Source organism: Acinonyx jubatus, chromosome C1 (assembly GCF_027475565.1).
Source record: "Acinonyx jubatus isolate Ajub_Pintada_27869175 chromosome C1, VMU_Ajub_asm_v1.0, whole genome shotgun sequence".
Taxonomy (NCBI): domain Eukaryota; kingdom Metazoa; phylum Chordata; class Mammalia; order Carnivora; family Felidae; genus Acinonyx; species Acinonyx jubatus.
The window spans coordinates 184,658,994-184,675,623 of NC_069381.1; the positions used below are offsets into that span (position 1 = coordinate 184,658,994).

Below are 16,630 nucleotides of genomic sequence, written 5' to 3' on the forward strand. Positions count from 1 at the left end.
AAAAAAGAGGCTAGAAAGAATTCCATGTGTATCCCATAAAATTACCAAGGTCAGATTTAAGCTTTATTTCTTAGAATTTGTTTTCCTTTAGTTCCTACAATGAAAATATCAAAACATTATCAACTACTTAATGAATGCTTATGGAACAGAAATTTATAAATTAGTTGATGGCAGTCCCAGCTCAAACCAAATTTGCCATGATTGAGTTGGTAAACTGCTATCAAAATTAAAGGCAACTCTATAAACTATAACCTATGCTTCTATCTCTTATAGATTTATTTTATTACATGTTTTTATGAGCTGCTGTTTATGTCTAAGAAAAACTGTACTGAGACAAGACAGCCAAGCAGCTTAAAAAAAGGCTTTGGAATCAGACTCTCTGAATTCCAATCCTGACTCTGACACTCCAATAGCTGTGTGGGCTTGTGGAAATTATTTAACCTCCCTAACCTTCAACTTCCTCATCTGCGAAGTGAGGACAACAACACTAGCTACCTCATAAGGTGGTTGTGTGAAGACTCAATCAGGTAAGACACATAAAGTGCTCAGTACAGTGCCTGGCACGCATCACTGTTTAATAAACGTTAGCTATTATTAGCATTATCATTCTGACACATTTAATGAACAAAGGTCCAGAAAAGAGTTTCTGAATGTTTCAAAAGTTAATTTTTCATGTACTTATTGCTATAAAATTTACAAACTATAATTCTCCCTTTTATTCTAGTTATAATGTATCTCAAATTTAAGAACTACTCTGATTTCTGATAAAGGAAGTAAGGACATATTTTGAAAACAAAAAACGTCTAAGCTCCAACGAACTTCATTAAGAATTCCTGGTATCCAGTAACTCCCTTACCTGACCCAGGTATTGTCCAGTAACTCCCTTACATACACACCCAGGTATTGTTAGCATTTCAGTTAGTATTTGTTAAGCCACACTTTTCAATACCTTCAGTCAGAAGAACTCCATGTTTCACTCCCAGGGCTGCTTGAAGAACAGTCTTTCCTCCCCAGCCTGGCAATCTCTCTGGTGCTAAAGAACAGGATCCTGCCTGCCAGACATGGACCAGGCCTCTTTCTTTGGATCCTTCTGCCTCTACTGAGCTACAAACATTAAGAAAAACCACTTAATTGTTCCTGTAATTAAAACTGTATTTTGGGGGGATATTTCATTAGATCTGTACCTTTTACTGGCACAGGTGACTGGGTCAGATGGTTTAGCACCTATTTAATGCTTTGCTTAGGACACAGGGGCAGAAATAAAACAACTGTTTACATAAAACGCTTGAGGACAATCTAAACCCACAAATTACTTAACTCTATCTAAGGAGCAAACAAAATCTGGGCTATTTTTTGAAGTTTTAGATTTAATAGCACAAAATTTTAAGATTCTAACTTCTCAATATATTAAGTTCTTGTTTAGATAGTAAAGTTACAGCATGTCCCAAGTTGGAGTCTTATTTTAAAATTTTAGTTTTTAATGTACTAAAAAGTATCTGGTAAAAAGGAACAGTGATCCATATTTTACATTACACTGAGTAAGCTCTATAATTGCTATTCGAATTTTTAAGAATCAAATTTATACCAGCAACAGTAAAACTCTGCGTGCTTTACTCATGTTTTAGCCAAAGAATTCTATCCATGTGATGACTCTAGTGCAAAGAACATAAAACATACAACTTCATAATAATAACCATACTATAATTGCCTCCCCTTCTAAGAAAGAGGCATAATAAAATACCCTAGATTTCCTTTACACCAAGTTTCCCTGTCTTGCCACTGATGATACTTTTTCATTTTCTTTTTTTCTAGAACACTAGTGCCAATTTTTTACTGAGGCACAGAAACTTTTATGGTTTTATTTATTTTATAATACCTAGGGATTTCTCTATTTTTGCTAGGTAATATTCCTCTAAATTATGATTAGGCATAACCATGGTTTTATGAAAGGAAAGCCACAAACTTAATCCTCCTTTTTAAATATCATCCATGACTAGTTTTCTAGGGATAGAAGATGATTAAAATTAATAAGGCTTTGTCTGAAGATCTAAAATTGTGGGAAAAAATGGCTTCAAAAGCTTTAAGATGATGAAGACACCTCGTGCCTTTTTATAAGCATAAGAAAGAAACTAGCAACAAAGCTGATCATTAATCAGCTTTATTTTAGTATCTTTCTCTCTTTACTAATCAACACAAATATCACTATTCCTACTTATTAACCACGAACAAGAAATTAAACTGAAGAGAAGCTACACATATGTAGAATCGTTTGCGTTTTCCTAGAAGGATAAGGGAGAAGGAAAAAATGGTTTTACCTTCTCTTCTTTGAGTCCATCGGTCAGGGGCAGCAGCACTCCATCACCAAATCATTTCTTTTTTGCAAAAGGCATATAAAGACCTAAATGGCAAAACACAGGTAAGCACAAAGAGCAACGAAAGAATATTTTGCTACTTCATTTCTCAGATTAAAAAAAAAAAAAAAAAGGACAGCCCTCTAACAAGTGCACATTCACTGGGCAATAAATATGCAGTGAAACTATTTCAACTATTTCATATCCCGCCTGCCAAAGTTGAATATCTAGATTGAGCCTGCCCACTGAGCTTATAAAAATGCCTATTGACCACCAAATATAATGTCAAAGGAAGAAAAGACTACCTACGATTAAGATGTACTTTGTCAGGCAACAGGTTTTGGCTTTTAGTATAAAGAAGGAAGTTCAATCTGAAAACTCAGTGTTAAATATTTATTTCATATACATTAAGGTTACTTTTAAAATGCTTCTGGAACACATGAACATGTAAATACCAACTGGAAAAGAATTTCTAAAATCTCTTCAGTAATGTTTCAGACTCAGGTAGTTTTAATTTACATTTTTCAGCAATGCACACACACACAAAAAAATCACACCATTAAAATTAGAATCTTTTCTATTTATGGGAACTAGCAGTATTTTCCACATATCAACCTCCATTCAAAACCACAGTCCAAAGGGCTGGAAGAAAGAAATTTGGATTTTAAAATATGTTTCAGGGGCACCTGGGTGGCTTAGTCACTTAAGCATCTAACTCCTAATTTCAGGTCAGGTCATGATCTCAAGGTTCATGAGTTCGAGCCCCACATGGGGCTCTGCACTGGTGGTGCAGAGCCTGCTTGAGATTCTCTCACTCTCCCTCTCTCTCTACCCCACCTTTGTTTGCTCTCTCTATCAAAATAAATTAATTAATTAAAAAAATAAAATAGCTGTTTCAAAATCCGCCATGTAATAGTAAAGAGCTATATGAAAATTATGGCACGAATATCATGACCCATCAGTTTAGAAACTCATTGTTTAATGAAGAGACAGAAAATAAACAAGCAGACAAAAATGCTCAAAGCATTCAACTAAAAATTCACATTTTTAAGGGTACCAAAAAAATCATGAAAATATAGGCAATGATGTTTTATTTGTGAGAACCATAAAAATACTCGGGCCAAATGTATGGTTTTTCTGCAAAGGATATGGCATGGTCACTGTAGTCTGAAAACAGCCCACACCAGCAGGAGTGATGTAAGAGCCATCTGTTTACTCCAGGTTGCCTGTGAATTCTTACCGTTTACCATCTGTATATCTGGAGGAAATTACTCTCTATCTAATGCTTATTTTAGAAAGATGGTGAATCATTCAAAGTTGGGAAGGGTACCATGTAAACAGAACATATACCTGAATAGATTTAATAAATGCTATTAATTTAATAAATATGATGATTAAGTGGTACTATGCCTTGTGTGTGATGACGATTAGCTTTTACTAAAATGTACAGTTCACGGTTTACAGAGAAATTCTGAAGACAGATCTAACCTGTGCTTATCTGTCAGAGATCAAGGAGTAACTAACTGCTCCCTTGATTAAAGTTAAACAGTAGCAGGTAAAAAGCAGAGAACTCCTCTGGGAGGGTGTGGAAGTGCACAAGCACACTTCGCCTCCCATCACTGATTCACTGGATGTAAAGTGGATTTCATCCTGCTACCTGACAATCAAAAATGCTGAGAACCTTTTAGCGAAGTGAATAAAACAGTCAACCTTTTTCCTCTTTTAGTGCCACATTTTTTGAATACAAAGATTTCTTAACGTGGTTTTCATCTTATGCCATATTTTTTTTTACCACCACACATTTTTTTTCAAATCCAAATGGAATTAAAACCATAGAAACTGTTCTGAAACTTTCATTATAGTAAATAACTATAAATACTAGGCAATATAAATACTATATATGCTACAGAATAATGGCTCCCAAAGATGTCCACATCCTAATGCCCAGACCTGTGAATAAGTTAGGTTAAGGGCAAAGGGGAATTAAGGTTGCTAATCAGCTGACCTTAAGAGAGGGAGATTACCCTGGTTATCTGCGTGGTTATCACAAACATCCTTAAAAGTGGAAGAGGGAGACAAAAGGAGAAAGAGAGAGAGAAAGAGAGTTGATGAAGGAAACATGTCAGAGAGTCTTCACTGCTGGCTTTGAAGAAGGGAAGGTGGGGAGCATAAGCCAAAGAATGGGGGTGGCCTCTAGAAGCTGGAAAAGGCAAGGAAACAGATTCTCTCCATGAGCCCCCAGAAAAGAAAGCAGCCCTGCTGACACCTTGATTTTAGCCCAGCAAGACTGGTGTTACACTTTTAACCTAAGGAGTTGCAAAATAGTAAGTCTGTGTTATTAATTTAAGCCACTAAATTAGTAGCAATTTGTTAAATAGCAACAGAAAGCTAGCCAATATACTATTTTGTACACATCTTCCTAGATTAGTATTTATAAATCTATCTCACTTTGTTTTAATGGTATTTATTATGTTTGACTTATAAGAAGACAGGTCTGCCTAAGTCTCAAAGACAGCAAAGGGAAAAAGAAATGACTGCTAAGGAAACATAACTAAAAAAAATATTGCAGATAAATGTGGGAAGCTTATGTTATAGTTTTACCTTACATACTTAAATTTATATTTAATGGCATTTAGTGGCATTTACCAACTCTATTTAATCTAACATTCTTTCTCAACTGTGTATCCATATAGAGAAAGTAAACCCAAAATTTTTGTTTTTCTAATATTTTTATAATCCCCAATCCAGGAAATCTTTAAGATTTGCCTCAAGCATTCAAATCGCATTTAGATTTTTGTATCCTCTTTCATTGCTTCACATTTTTAATTGTTACAAAATTGTCTAATCATGGGCTTCTTCTGGGGATATATCTTACCAGGTGAATTTTAAGGTTCTCATTTTACATTCCTTTGAGGAACAGAATCCCTAAACTCTGCTACTTTTCTTCTATTATAGTAACTTTCCTTCATAGGTCTTTATTATATTAAACCAGCTCTGCGTTTGGGCGCCTGGGTGGTTCAGTCAGTTAAGTGTCCGACTTCAGCTCAGGTCATGATCTCATGGGTCGTGGGTTCAAGCCCTGCATTAGGCTCTGTGCTGATAGTGCAGAGCCTGGAGCCTGTTTCAGATTCTGTCTCCCTCTCCCTCTCTGCCCCTCCCCCGCTCACACTCTGTTTCTCTCTCTCTCTCTTGCTCTCAAAAAGTAAATAAACATTAAAACAAAGAAACTGTGTGTTGTACAGTCAAAAATCCGGGGTCCTCTTTTGCCTTGCACGGCCTTTCCAGAGATCAAAGTCACCTGTAAAATGAGCAAAAGAAACTCTAGCATCCCCTCCAGCTATTAAGTTCTATGAATTATACTACAAAACCAGATTCATTTAAAATTTTTTTTAATGTTTATTTATTCTTGAGAGAGAGACAGAGTATGAACAGGGGAAGAGTAGAGAGAGAGGGAGACACGGAATCCTGAAGCAGGCTCCAGGCTCTGAGCTGTCAGCACAGAGCCCCACGTGGGGCTCAAACTCACGAACCGCGAGATCATGACCTGAGCTGAAATCCAGAGCCAGACACTTAACCAACTGAGGTCACCCAGGTGCCACTAGGAACCTGTAATCTAAAACAACTATCATTTTTGGTGGGAGTCCGCAACTTTTAACTATTTTATACTTCCTTTACTTTCTTTTATGTACTTTCAACATCAACTTCATCTTGAAGAGTATACTGGAAAGCTGCGTTGCTTACAAGACCTTCTATAAGTGCTTTAACTATGTATTCTAATGGTGATGATTTACATTTGTCTCAAAAGTTTTAAGTCTATTTTATGGTAAACATACTTGCAGATAGTGCCCAGATTAATTTTGCAGGGAGTAGCCTGCCTGCAAACACTCACCTGGCTCATCTTCTCACTGGAAGAAGGAAGCCTGAGCGCTTTTAATTTCATAAAAGGCTGCCAACTTGGTAAAAGAGAAACCAGTAAACAAATGAGAGGTCCTTTGTCCTAGAACAACTACGACTTGGTAATATATTAGACATAAGTGGAGGATAAAGGAGAAGGAGGTATCAAAAATAATTTCTAGGTTCTGCCTTGAACAACTGTGTGTTGGTGGTACCATTTGCCAGAACGGGAAAAGTAAAAAAGATAGGAGTCTGGAGAAGTTTTTTTTTTTTATGTTCAAGATGGCAGTGAGAAATACTAGAGTACCTATGAAGAGCAGCTGAATATGTGAGTATGGAGTTCAGAAAAAAGGTCTCAGCTATTGATATAAACTTGAGAAGGCATATAGATAATATGTGAAATCAAAGCAATGGATAACAATATCACTGGGTGTGTAATAGGAGAAAGGAAAGGGACAGGACCAACCTGTAAGGAGCTTCTGCATCTACATATTGGATAGGATGAGGAACTAGCAATGACAACTGAGTGAGAAGTGATCTGAAAGGTGGAAGAAGCATGAGTCTGTGGGCACATAAAAGCAAAGCAGAGTGTTTCCAGGAGGAAGGCCTGGTCGATTAGGTCAATGCAGCTGGGGTCTCAGGTTAAGAACAAAAATCTGTCCAGTGGATATGCCAACACAGATATCACTGTTGAGCATGGTCAAAGTTTCAGTGGTGGCAGGGGGCTGAAAACCAGATTGGAGTAGGTTGACTATAAATGGGGGGTGAGGACAAGAAAATTAAGTACATATAAAGAATTCTTTTGAAAAACTCTGTTGAAATGACAGAGAAATAGAGCAGAAGCTGGAGAAGAATGTGAAGATAAAGGGTGTTTCCTGTATGTGTACGGTTGGGGAGATGAGACACAGTTGAACATGTTTGCAATGACAATGACATCAATCCTAGATTCAAGAGGACAGAGGGCAGAACCAAAGTCCTGGACAAAATGAAAGAGGATGACATCCAGAACACGTTTTGGGACTGATCTTTCACAAGAGGAAGGGCTGACATTTTAATAAGAAAGGAAACGGATATAGATTATAGATACACACATATATTTAACAGATACAGACAGGATTACAGATTTAGTGTTGAGAGAAAAAGTCCCATACGATGGCATGTGTAAGTGAGTAGGACTTCCCAGTATATGTGTGCTATCTATTCTAATCTCATTCCCGGCTCCAGTCATTCCATTTCTTTATTTTATCTTGCCATACTATACATTTTCATATACTACATTAAATCCTTTTAGAAACAAGGCAGAATACAAATTTTAAAAAAATTAATGTGGAACAGAAATGTGCTAGTGGACTATTCTCTCAAATGCAAAGAGAAAATTAAAATCATGTAGGATTCTATTTATTCATCTCTAATAAACTTTATTCTCTGGATAAAGTCCTCTTCCCTTAATGATTTAGTGAAAGATAAATTTATGAGTCATAAGTATATTAACTCTCAAATGCTAAAATTTCAACAACACCACATGTATTTTTTTCATCTATTATGTTCCAGGTATGCCAGTCTATAATTTCTATGAAAGCCAAAAATATCTTATTCTCTAGGATAGCCCAGCTACTTAACATAGTCCTGATGTATAATACTGTTGGTACTCAATAAATATTTGTAGATAGATTAGGCCCACATAAATAAAGGAGTTCCTGTCCTTAAGGAGTTTACATGCTATCATGTTGTCTTTCTGACAAGAATGATGGCTCTCTATATGGACAGCACCCTGAAAGCATAAAAGAGCAGCAAAGTTGAGCCCTTTAGTCTTATTCTCATATCTCACTTACTGGTTTAAAATAGGTATGTTGATTAAAACTATTGCAATAACTGTAACTACAAGAGTAATGATACTTGGAGATTAGAATAATAAGACATTAAGATAGAACGACAATAAATAATAGAGTGGTAAACTGTATCATAATGCCCTGAAAGAAACTTGGACATACACTGAATGCAAAATAAAATTACTACAGATTTCATGCATTTACACTTTCTTTTTAAAGTTTGAATTGGCTGCATTTTATTAAAATGTAGTAAGCCACAGTTTACATTTGTGGATGCAGTAAACAATACTTTTAAGACACTATGGCATTGCACACATGGTTATTGTTGAATATTTTCTTTTAGAGACTCAGTCAATATATTTACACATGGATCAAGGCAACTTTTGACTCAAACACCTGACTTACAACTAATCTATACACCAACAACTGCTACTTCCTGGATATACCACCACCAAAGCCTTTACCATCCACTAATGAAGGTTGAGGAACACTCATCTTGCACTGCAGCCTTGACAAACCAATCACCAAAGGATGAGGCCACTTCAAAACCCAGCTCTCCCAGCCCTAACTGGAAAGCAATGCCTGATACCACTATGGGAGCTGACTAGCCCCTTAAATACTGACCCAGAGTTCAAGAATCCAGTAAGTTAATGCAGTGAATAGTCAGTCAGTAGGCTAGCCTAGAAAGTACTTATTATCTATAATGTTGTTACTAATGGAATAATCCCCCCCCAAAAAAAAATCATTGATTTAAAGTATATTATAAACTCCTGAGAGGTCAGAAACTATGACTTATTCATTGGTACATTCTCGTATCCATAGTAATCAGTAGGTACAAACAGGCTACATTTAAGTGAGTACTCAGTGAAAGATAGCGCTTTGTCTTAAATTCCAATCCATGGGTTTCCAAATGATGTAGAAGATTTCTAGTACCTGTAATAAAAGTCAGTATCATACATAAAAGTAAAGTGTCTAATTACACAGTAGAAACTCATAATTTGCTAATGGTATTCCCTAACAATTAAGATCCTTTTATTTCATGTCAGTTCACAAACGTTATATAACCCAGGAATGAACAGCCTCTTTCTCCTTAGTACATGGAGACACTTTTTGGTGCCATCAGGGACACTTAAGATTCATAGTCTTTTTTTATGGCCTGCTTATTTTCACCCTATAAAGTACTAACACTGCACTCTACTGATTGTGAAAATCCTCTAAAATGGATATTACCCATGGGGGCAGGGGGAGGTTGTGTTTAAACTTGGTAAAATAAATGCCTAGTGATGCCCACTTAGCTCCATTTTGTATCCAATGCAAATTTTTTTTAAGGTAAATTTTTCCAGATAAATAAAATAAAACATTTTGATGGGTAGTACAATACTAGGAATTGAATCAGGGATATACAAATCAAAGCCACATTGAGATACCACCTCACACCAGTCATAGTGGCTAAAATGAACAACTCAAGAAACAACAGATGTTGGCAAGGATGTGGAGAAACGGGAACCCTTGTGCACTGTTGGTGGGAATGCAAACTGGGGCAGCCACTCTGGAATACAGTGTGGAGGTTCCTCAAAAAATTAAAAATAGAACTACCCTATGACCCAGTAATAGCAGTACTAGGAACTTATCCAAAGGATACAGGAGTGCTGACTCATAGGGGCACATGTACCCCAATGTTTATCACAGTGCTTTCAACAATAGCCAAATTATGGAAAGAAGCTAAATGTCCATCAATTGATGAATGGATGAAGAAGATGTGGTTTGTATGTACAATGGAATACTACTTGGCAATGAGAAAGAATGAAACCTTGCCATTTGCAACAACATGGATGGAACTGAAGGGTATTATGCTAAATGAAATAAGTCAGAGATATCATATGCTTTCACTCATATGGGGAATTTGAGAAACTTAACAGAAGACCATGGAAGAAGGGAAGGGGTTAAAAATAGTTTCAAACAGAGAGGGAGGCAAACATATGAGGCTCTTAAATACAGAGAACAAACTGAGGGTTGAAGGGGGGGCGGGGATGAGGGGAAATGGGTGATGATGACCATTGCGGAGGGCACCTGTTGGGAGGAGCACTGGGTGTTGTATGTAATCCATGAATCATGGGAATCTACTCCCAAAACCAAGAGCAAACTGTATACACTGTATGTTAGCTAACTTGACAATAAATTATATTTAGAAAAAAAAAAAAATACCAGGAATTGAATTTCAAATTCTCAGGTACTGCAACAATTCATGTCTGTTATTATATGATAGAATATAATTTCTGATACAAACTGTTTATTCCTTTAATATTTTGCCACTGTTCTTTCATTTAAATGGCCACAATTTTTTCTAAAAAAGGCAATATTACAGAAACACGGTTCAAAGCATGTTGGCTTATTTTATCAATCAATAACATCTAGAGCTTAAGGTAATCACAGGGCCACATAACTCGACAGGGAGTATACATGCCAAAAAACAGTGCTCTGGAGATATAGGTTTCACTTATTTTTAAAGAGCTAGCAACAGGTACTCTTGATCAGGAATGAAATATTTTTAACTCACAAGTTTAAATACTGAGGTTATACTAGGAACTGGCTATTAAATTTATTATTCACTACTCAAACCATTTAACGCATTCTCATCATGTTTACTTATTGATACCTATAAAGAGAGAATTAATTTTCTTTGAGCAATAACTAGACACCGCATTCACAGTATAAAATCAGTTTTACCACACTGTAATAAAAATATAACCAACCCAAACTTTAAAAAGTGTTAATGACCACATGATATCTGTGGTAATTTTGCATCTGAGTCACTCTGATCAAATTCCTTTTAGGGTTTTATGATATAATCTGCTTCCCTATCCTTTGAGAGGTCATGATCAGTATATGCCTGCATTCCCCAAGAGTCTCTAGAATTTAAATTCCTCTGCAGCCTTATAAGAAGCAGTATTCCTCATCTTAAGAAAAGCATTTTCCCAGGGGCACAAGTCAAACAGGAAAATAAAATTGACTAAATAATTGGTCTGTCTTCTCTCCTTAGAAAAGCTTTACACGGTGGAACTACACTGACACATTCTTTCCCTATTGCAGAAAGAAAAGAATTATTTTTTCCAGAGTCAACTACTTTGAGACTAAAAAGTAAAATAAAACATACTGGAAGAAAGCCCTAATTATACATAAAAACTGTATTTTTAAAAAATGTTTTATTTATTTGAGGGAAGAAGGGGCAGAGAGAGAAGGAGAATCCCAAGCAGGCTCTGTGCTATCAGCGCAGAGCTGGACACAGGGATTGATCTCACGAACCGTGAGATCATGACTTGAGCCGAAACCAAGAGCTGGACTCAACCAACTGAGCCATACAGATACCCCAATAAAAATTGTATTTTTACAAAATTTCTCTTTAATTATATAGAATTTAAATTAAAATTTTTCAAGTGCTAGTTTCACAAACTGTGTGTGTGTGTGTGTGTGTGTGTGTGTGTGTGTGTGTGTGTGTGTTCTCCAATAAAACTTTATTTACAAAAACTGGCCACCAGTCCAGGGATAGTACAAACTGTTAATCATACACAAATCTGTAAAAAAATGAGCAAATCCATGTACCTACGCATCACTCAGTTTTAACATATATTAATTAACGTATTTTTATATTCAAAATGCTTTGGCTGTTTTTAAAATAGAAGGAAAAGTTACACAGATTTCTGAAAGAGCACCACCCAAACCTATCTCCCAGAGTTAGCCACTATTCCTAAACTTAATGTGTCTCATTTCCATATATGGTCTTATACTTTCATGTACTTTCATTAGATACATATGTATCGATATATACCAATGTAAGCTATACTGTTTTAAAACTACATAAATGCCAGGTGCCTGAGTGGCTCAGTTGTTGAGCATCTGACTCTTGATTTCAGCTGGGGTCATGATCTCATGGTTGGTTCCTGAGAACAGGACCAGAGTTGGGCTCTGTGCTGACAGCGTGGAGTCTGCTTAGGATTCTTTCTTTCTCTCTCTCTCTCCCTCTCTCTCTCTCTCTTCCCCTCTCTCTCTCCCCCCCCCCACTTCCAGCGCATGCGAGCATGCACATGTTCTCTCACAAAAATAAACTTAAAAAAAAAAAAGAAAAAAGAAAAAAAACTACATAAATGCATATCATATATATCCTTTAGCAACTTGCTTCTTCACTATTATACACTTGAGATATATCCACATTAATAAGTATACATCATTTTTACTAAGGGATAGTATTTCATTGTATTAATTAACCACAGTTTATCCCTTTCCCACTAAAGTGCAGCTGGATTATTTTACTTTATTGCTATTTTAAGAGCTGCTATTATCATCTTTGTTACATATTTGCTTGGGCAATTGTCCTTAGTTAAGAATTCAGCTCAAAAAAAATTTAAGTTGTGGAAGAACCCTGGAATGAAAGTTACCCAGCCAGATGCCATTATTGGGTCTAACCCCCACCTTCCTAATAGGGAGTTCATGTGAAACAAAGAAATGCATGATGACTCAGAAGAAAAAAATCTTTGTATTTAATAATTTTTATTTAATAAATAATTTTTATAGTTTAAATATGTAATAAGGGAAGCATGAGTTGAATAATTTGTGGAATTAATGAGACTAAAGTTGATCTCTTTGAACATAATTCACTGGCAGCCAAGTGAAATTCTATGAAACAGACCCAGTCTTTTTCTCATGAGTTGAGAGAACTATATGTTTCCTTCAAAAAAAAAAAAAGTCTTTAATACATTAAAGAATAACTTTACAAGAGCCCAAACAAGGAGTAATTACCTGACTAATTTAAATATTTTTGTTCTACCCACTTGGATCAATTAGTTCAGCTACTTTACCAACTGTTCAGCTTATCTACCAATTGTGTGATGCAAGAAACATCAAGACATTAGGTAAAGACAGCACTATGACATACACAGAGGAATGAGTAAGAGATTGGTATAGGAAAATAAATGCAACACTAAAAAGAACCATGTCAGAATTTGTTACTATCTTATTTGTGGTTACCCTGGCGTATTTTCTTAAGGACTGATATCCTACAAAATCTACTACTTTCTTATTACTGATGACTGAATTATCTGGTGATCAATGGAGAAGAGTGACAAGAAAAAAAAATTGTTTAAAAAAAAAAACCTAAAAGCTCTACCAGAAAAATCTCTCATACAGTTGGACTATGTGCAAGGTTTAATTCCACAAAGTTACAAAAAGGGCTAAATGATCTAAAAGTCATTAAAATCCTCACAGCACTCCTCTGAGTGTCTGAGAAAGGGGTTCAACCTCATTCGACACAAAAACAGGCCTTCTTTTACACCATCTCAATAATCACCAGTCTTTACCTTCCTTTGTGGTTTGTTTTTTTTTTTTAACTCATACCTTACCTAGTGTCATGTTAATACAGGATTATAGAAGGTTTTTACAAGTCAGAAATATTCTTTGGAAACTCCTTTAGAATGGATGCAGCAATACTGCATCAAACCCATGTTTTTTAATAAAAAAAGTAGATTAATAGTACTCTTTCCACCTACCCACACGAAACTGAAATCATGTCTTGGTGAAGTTTTTAACACACTCTTGTGTCTTTAACAGTCAAAATGCCCAAAGATGTCTCAAATGATAACCGAAATTTTGAAAGGCTGCAATCTGGGCAGAAGGGATTCCAGTTCACATTGCTTGTATCTACTTAAAAAACAAGAGGCTTGCATGATGCAACTGAACCCTACCCCCCCCCACCACCACCAAAATGACCCATTTGGTACTTTATTTTCTTGATCATTATCTTTTCAAATGTTAATACTGTCAAACACCTTTGAATTATTCTTGCTACAACTATGAACCTTGAATATGCCAATACTAGTTATAGTTTGCAAACTAATAAATTTACTTTTTTTAAATGTTTATTTATTTTTGAGAGACTGAGTGTGAGCAGGGGAGGGGCAGAGAAAGAGGGAGACACAGAATCCAAAGCAGGATCCAGGCTCTGAGCTGCCAGCACAGAGCCCGACGCGGGGCTCGAACCCACAAACCGAGAAATCACGACCTGAGCCGAAGTCAGACTCTTAACCGACTGAGCCACCCAGGCGCCCCCTAACTAATAAATTTAAACTAGGTATAGATTTCAAAAGCATCTCCTCCACATTAAAATACCCTTACTGAATACCAAAGTTATACAGACCAACCAGAAATCATATTTTCTGTAACTATAAGTCAATGTGCCATAAAATTATCTGGAAACTATCCCTTGAATTAAAAACTGAATTATAGGGGCGCCTGGGTGGCTCAGTCAGTTAAGTGTCCAACTTCAGCTCAGGTCATGATCTCAGGGTTAATGAGTTTGAGCCCCACATAGGGCTTGCTGCTGTCAGCAGAGCCTGCTTCTGATCCTTTGTCTCCCTGTCTCTCTGCCCCTCCCTTTCTCTCTCCCTCTCTCAAAAATAAACAAACATTTAAAAACAAACAATAAATAAATTATAAAATAAATTAAAAAATAAAAAGTGAATTATAGTTTTTCTCTAAAAATATTCAGTGCTCTTTCCCACTTAGAAGAAAGTGAGTCAGTGTGGGTCATGAAATAGTGGAAGAAGAAATTATTATAAAAATAGGTAATATGTACTGAATATTTACCATTGCCAGACACTCTAACAGATATACACGAACCATTAAACGTAGAGATGCTATTATGAAGAAGGTACCTTAATTCTCAATTTAGAATTACAGAAAATGATACAGAGAAGTAACTTTCCCTAAATCAAAGATATAAGTGGATATGATGTCAGGTATGCCCATATCCAAAGCCTAGGATCTTAACCACTATGCTTATATTATTGAGATTAAAATACTGCAATTTACTGTAAAAGCCAATTTTTTACTGCTTTAAATTGCTTAGTTAACTCATTAACTCAAAGGTCAAGTGGTCACTCCAAATCATTCATATTATGATAAACTGGGGGAAAAACTGGGCCAATAACCTTACTGAATTTTGATACCTGTTCAGAATAAGCACACATCACACAATTTTATTCTTTAAATCCTTAAAGAGCATTTACAGCCACGAACAAATCTAAAAGGCAACAGACTAAGGATCTGCGTTTGTGTTTAACAGTTATTTCCTTTTCCCTCCTAAACTAGAGAGAATACTGTTCTTGAATATGCCGCTTCAGCCAGTGTGTTTTTCTTCTTCCCTCATTATCAAAGCCCTAAGCAGGAGTACAACACTTCTGCCAACCTATAGCTGCTTGTCTCTAAAGTAGCCCTATTACCCAAAAGACCAACACCAGCGTCAGTACAATTTCCTAATGAGACCCTATGTTACTTTCCTGCCTTCGTTTCTTCAAAGAACTTCTCACCCTCTGATGGTTCACTTGACACGCCAAAGGACTTGCTTAAACTACTAATTTTAATATCAGAGTCATTTTCATTTTCTGCAACCACCCTCTCGAGCCACGGAAACACTAGGTCCACCCCTCACCAAGATCTGCATCCTGGGGCAAACCCGTCTGGGACACTCACCGAGGTTCGAGGCCAGGGATTCCGGTGTACCTGTTAGGCGTCTGGAGTGGGTAGTCAATAAATCCTCATGAATGAGTAAAGGAGGCAGCGTGGGTGGAAGCGGGAAGGGGGGGGGGGGGGTCGTGAAACACTTTCGCGCCGCTGAGACCAATGCAGTGGCGCCCGTCTGAGGAGGGAGGTAGGGGGCGAGTGAGAGAACCTGGGGCCGGGACAAGGGGCCGCCACGGGTGCTCCTTGGCGGGCAGGAGCCGTCGGTTGGACGCAGGCTTTTTGGAAGACGCGGGCGCCGTCTCTGTGAGTCACCAAGGGCGCTCCCGGGCCTCGGCCTGCGCCTTCGCCTCTCTCTGGGACCCCCGGCCTCCCGCACACAGGACAGCCCGGCCTATCAGCCCTGCGAAGCCAAGGGCCGAGCGGGGACTCACGCTCGCTCACCTGACGCTCCACCCGCAGCACCCCAGTCTGCATCCGGCGCGAGCTTCACAACCCAGCGGGTCCCTGAGATCAGCTGATTCACGAGGGGCGGGGCCTCCGTGAAGGGGCGGGGTTGCAGGGCGGCTAGCTTGCGTGAAGGTGCTCGGGGATTGCCCCTGAAAAATAGGTAGGGTTAGACGCCGACGGCGTCTGATAGCGATCAAAATTAGCCAAGAGGCCTTAGGCACTGTGGGTAAAGCCCTCAGGAGTACTGCCCCTCCTTTAGGACAGGGCGGAGCCACCAGTCCTTAAAAGCGCTTGGGCGATGATGTAACACGCAGTCGTCGGGTCCTAACTACCCGACCGCTTCCATGGTAACAGGTGGTGATGAGCGTGATTGGGAGCTGCAGACATTTTGCTGCCACTTCAAACGGCAAAAGTCAGATGATAAGTTTGCTACTCTTTACAGGGAAAATGTAAAATATTTTCAAACTGCTTCCATGGACTATACACTAACAGTAGTTGTTTCCGCCACTACAGATGACGTCATCGCCACGCGGCGTCGGTTGGCTCTAGTGTCCACACTTATTTACTTGGTTGCAGCCCCGAAGGGTGAAGTGGGCT

At 37.7% G+C, this 16,630-nt stretch overlaps 1 protein-coding gene across 5 annotated transcripts in view; it reads right to left on the bottom strand.

Annotated features, from left to right (window-relative positions):
• Positions 1 to 16,167, bottom strand: part of ALS2 (alsin Rho guanine nucleotide exchange factor ALS2) — a 71,608-nt gene extending 55,441 nt beyond the window's left edge. For 4 of the 5 annotated variants that reach the window (XM_053215567.1, XM_027053331.2, XM_027053321.2 and 1 more), the window contains exons 1-3: positions 15,596 to 15,734; positions 2,316 to 2,398; positions 950 to 1,104 (exon numbers count right to left, since the gene is read on the bottom strand). In XM_053215567.1, the coding sequence (XP_053071542.1) occupies positions 950 to 1,104; positions 2,316 to 2,335 (175 nt within the window). In that variant the 5' untranslated portion in view covers positions 2,336 to 2,398; positions 15,596 to 15,734. Of the gene's footprint in view, positions 1 to 949; positions 1,105 to 2,315; positions 2,399 to 15,595; positions 15,735 to 16,027 lie in introns of those variants that run through there. The other variant, XM_027053312.2, reaches the window with a different exon arrangement.
• Positions 16,168 to 16,630: the final 463 nt, after the last annotated feature.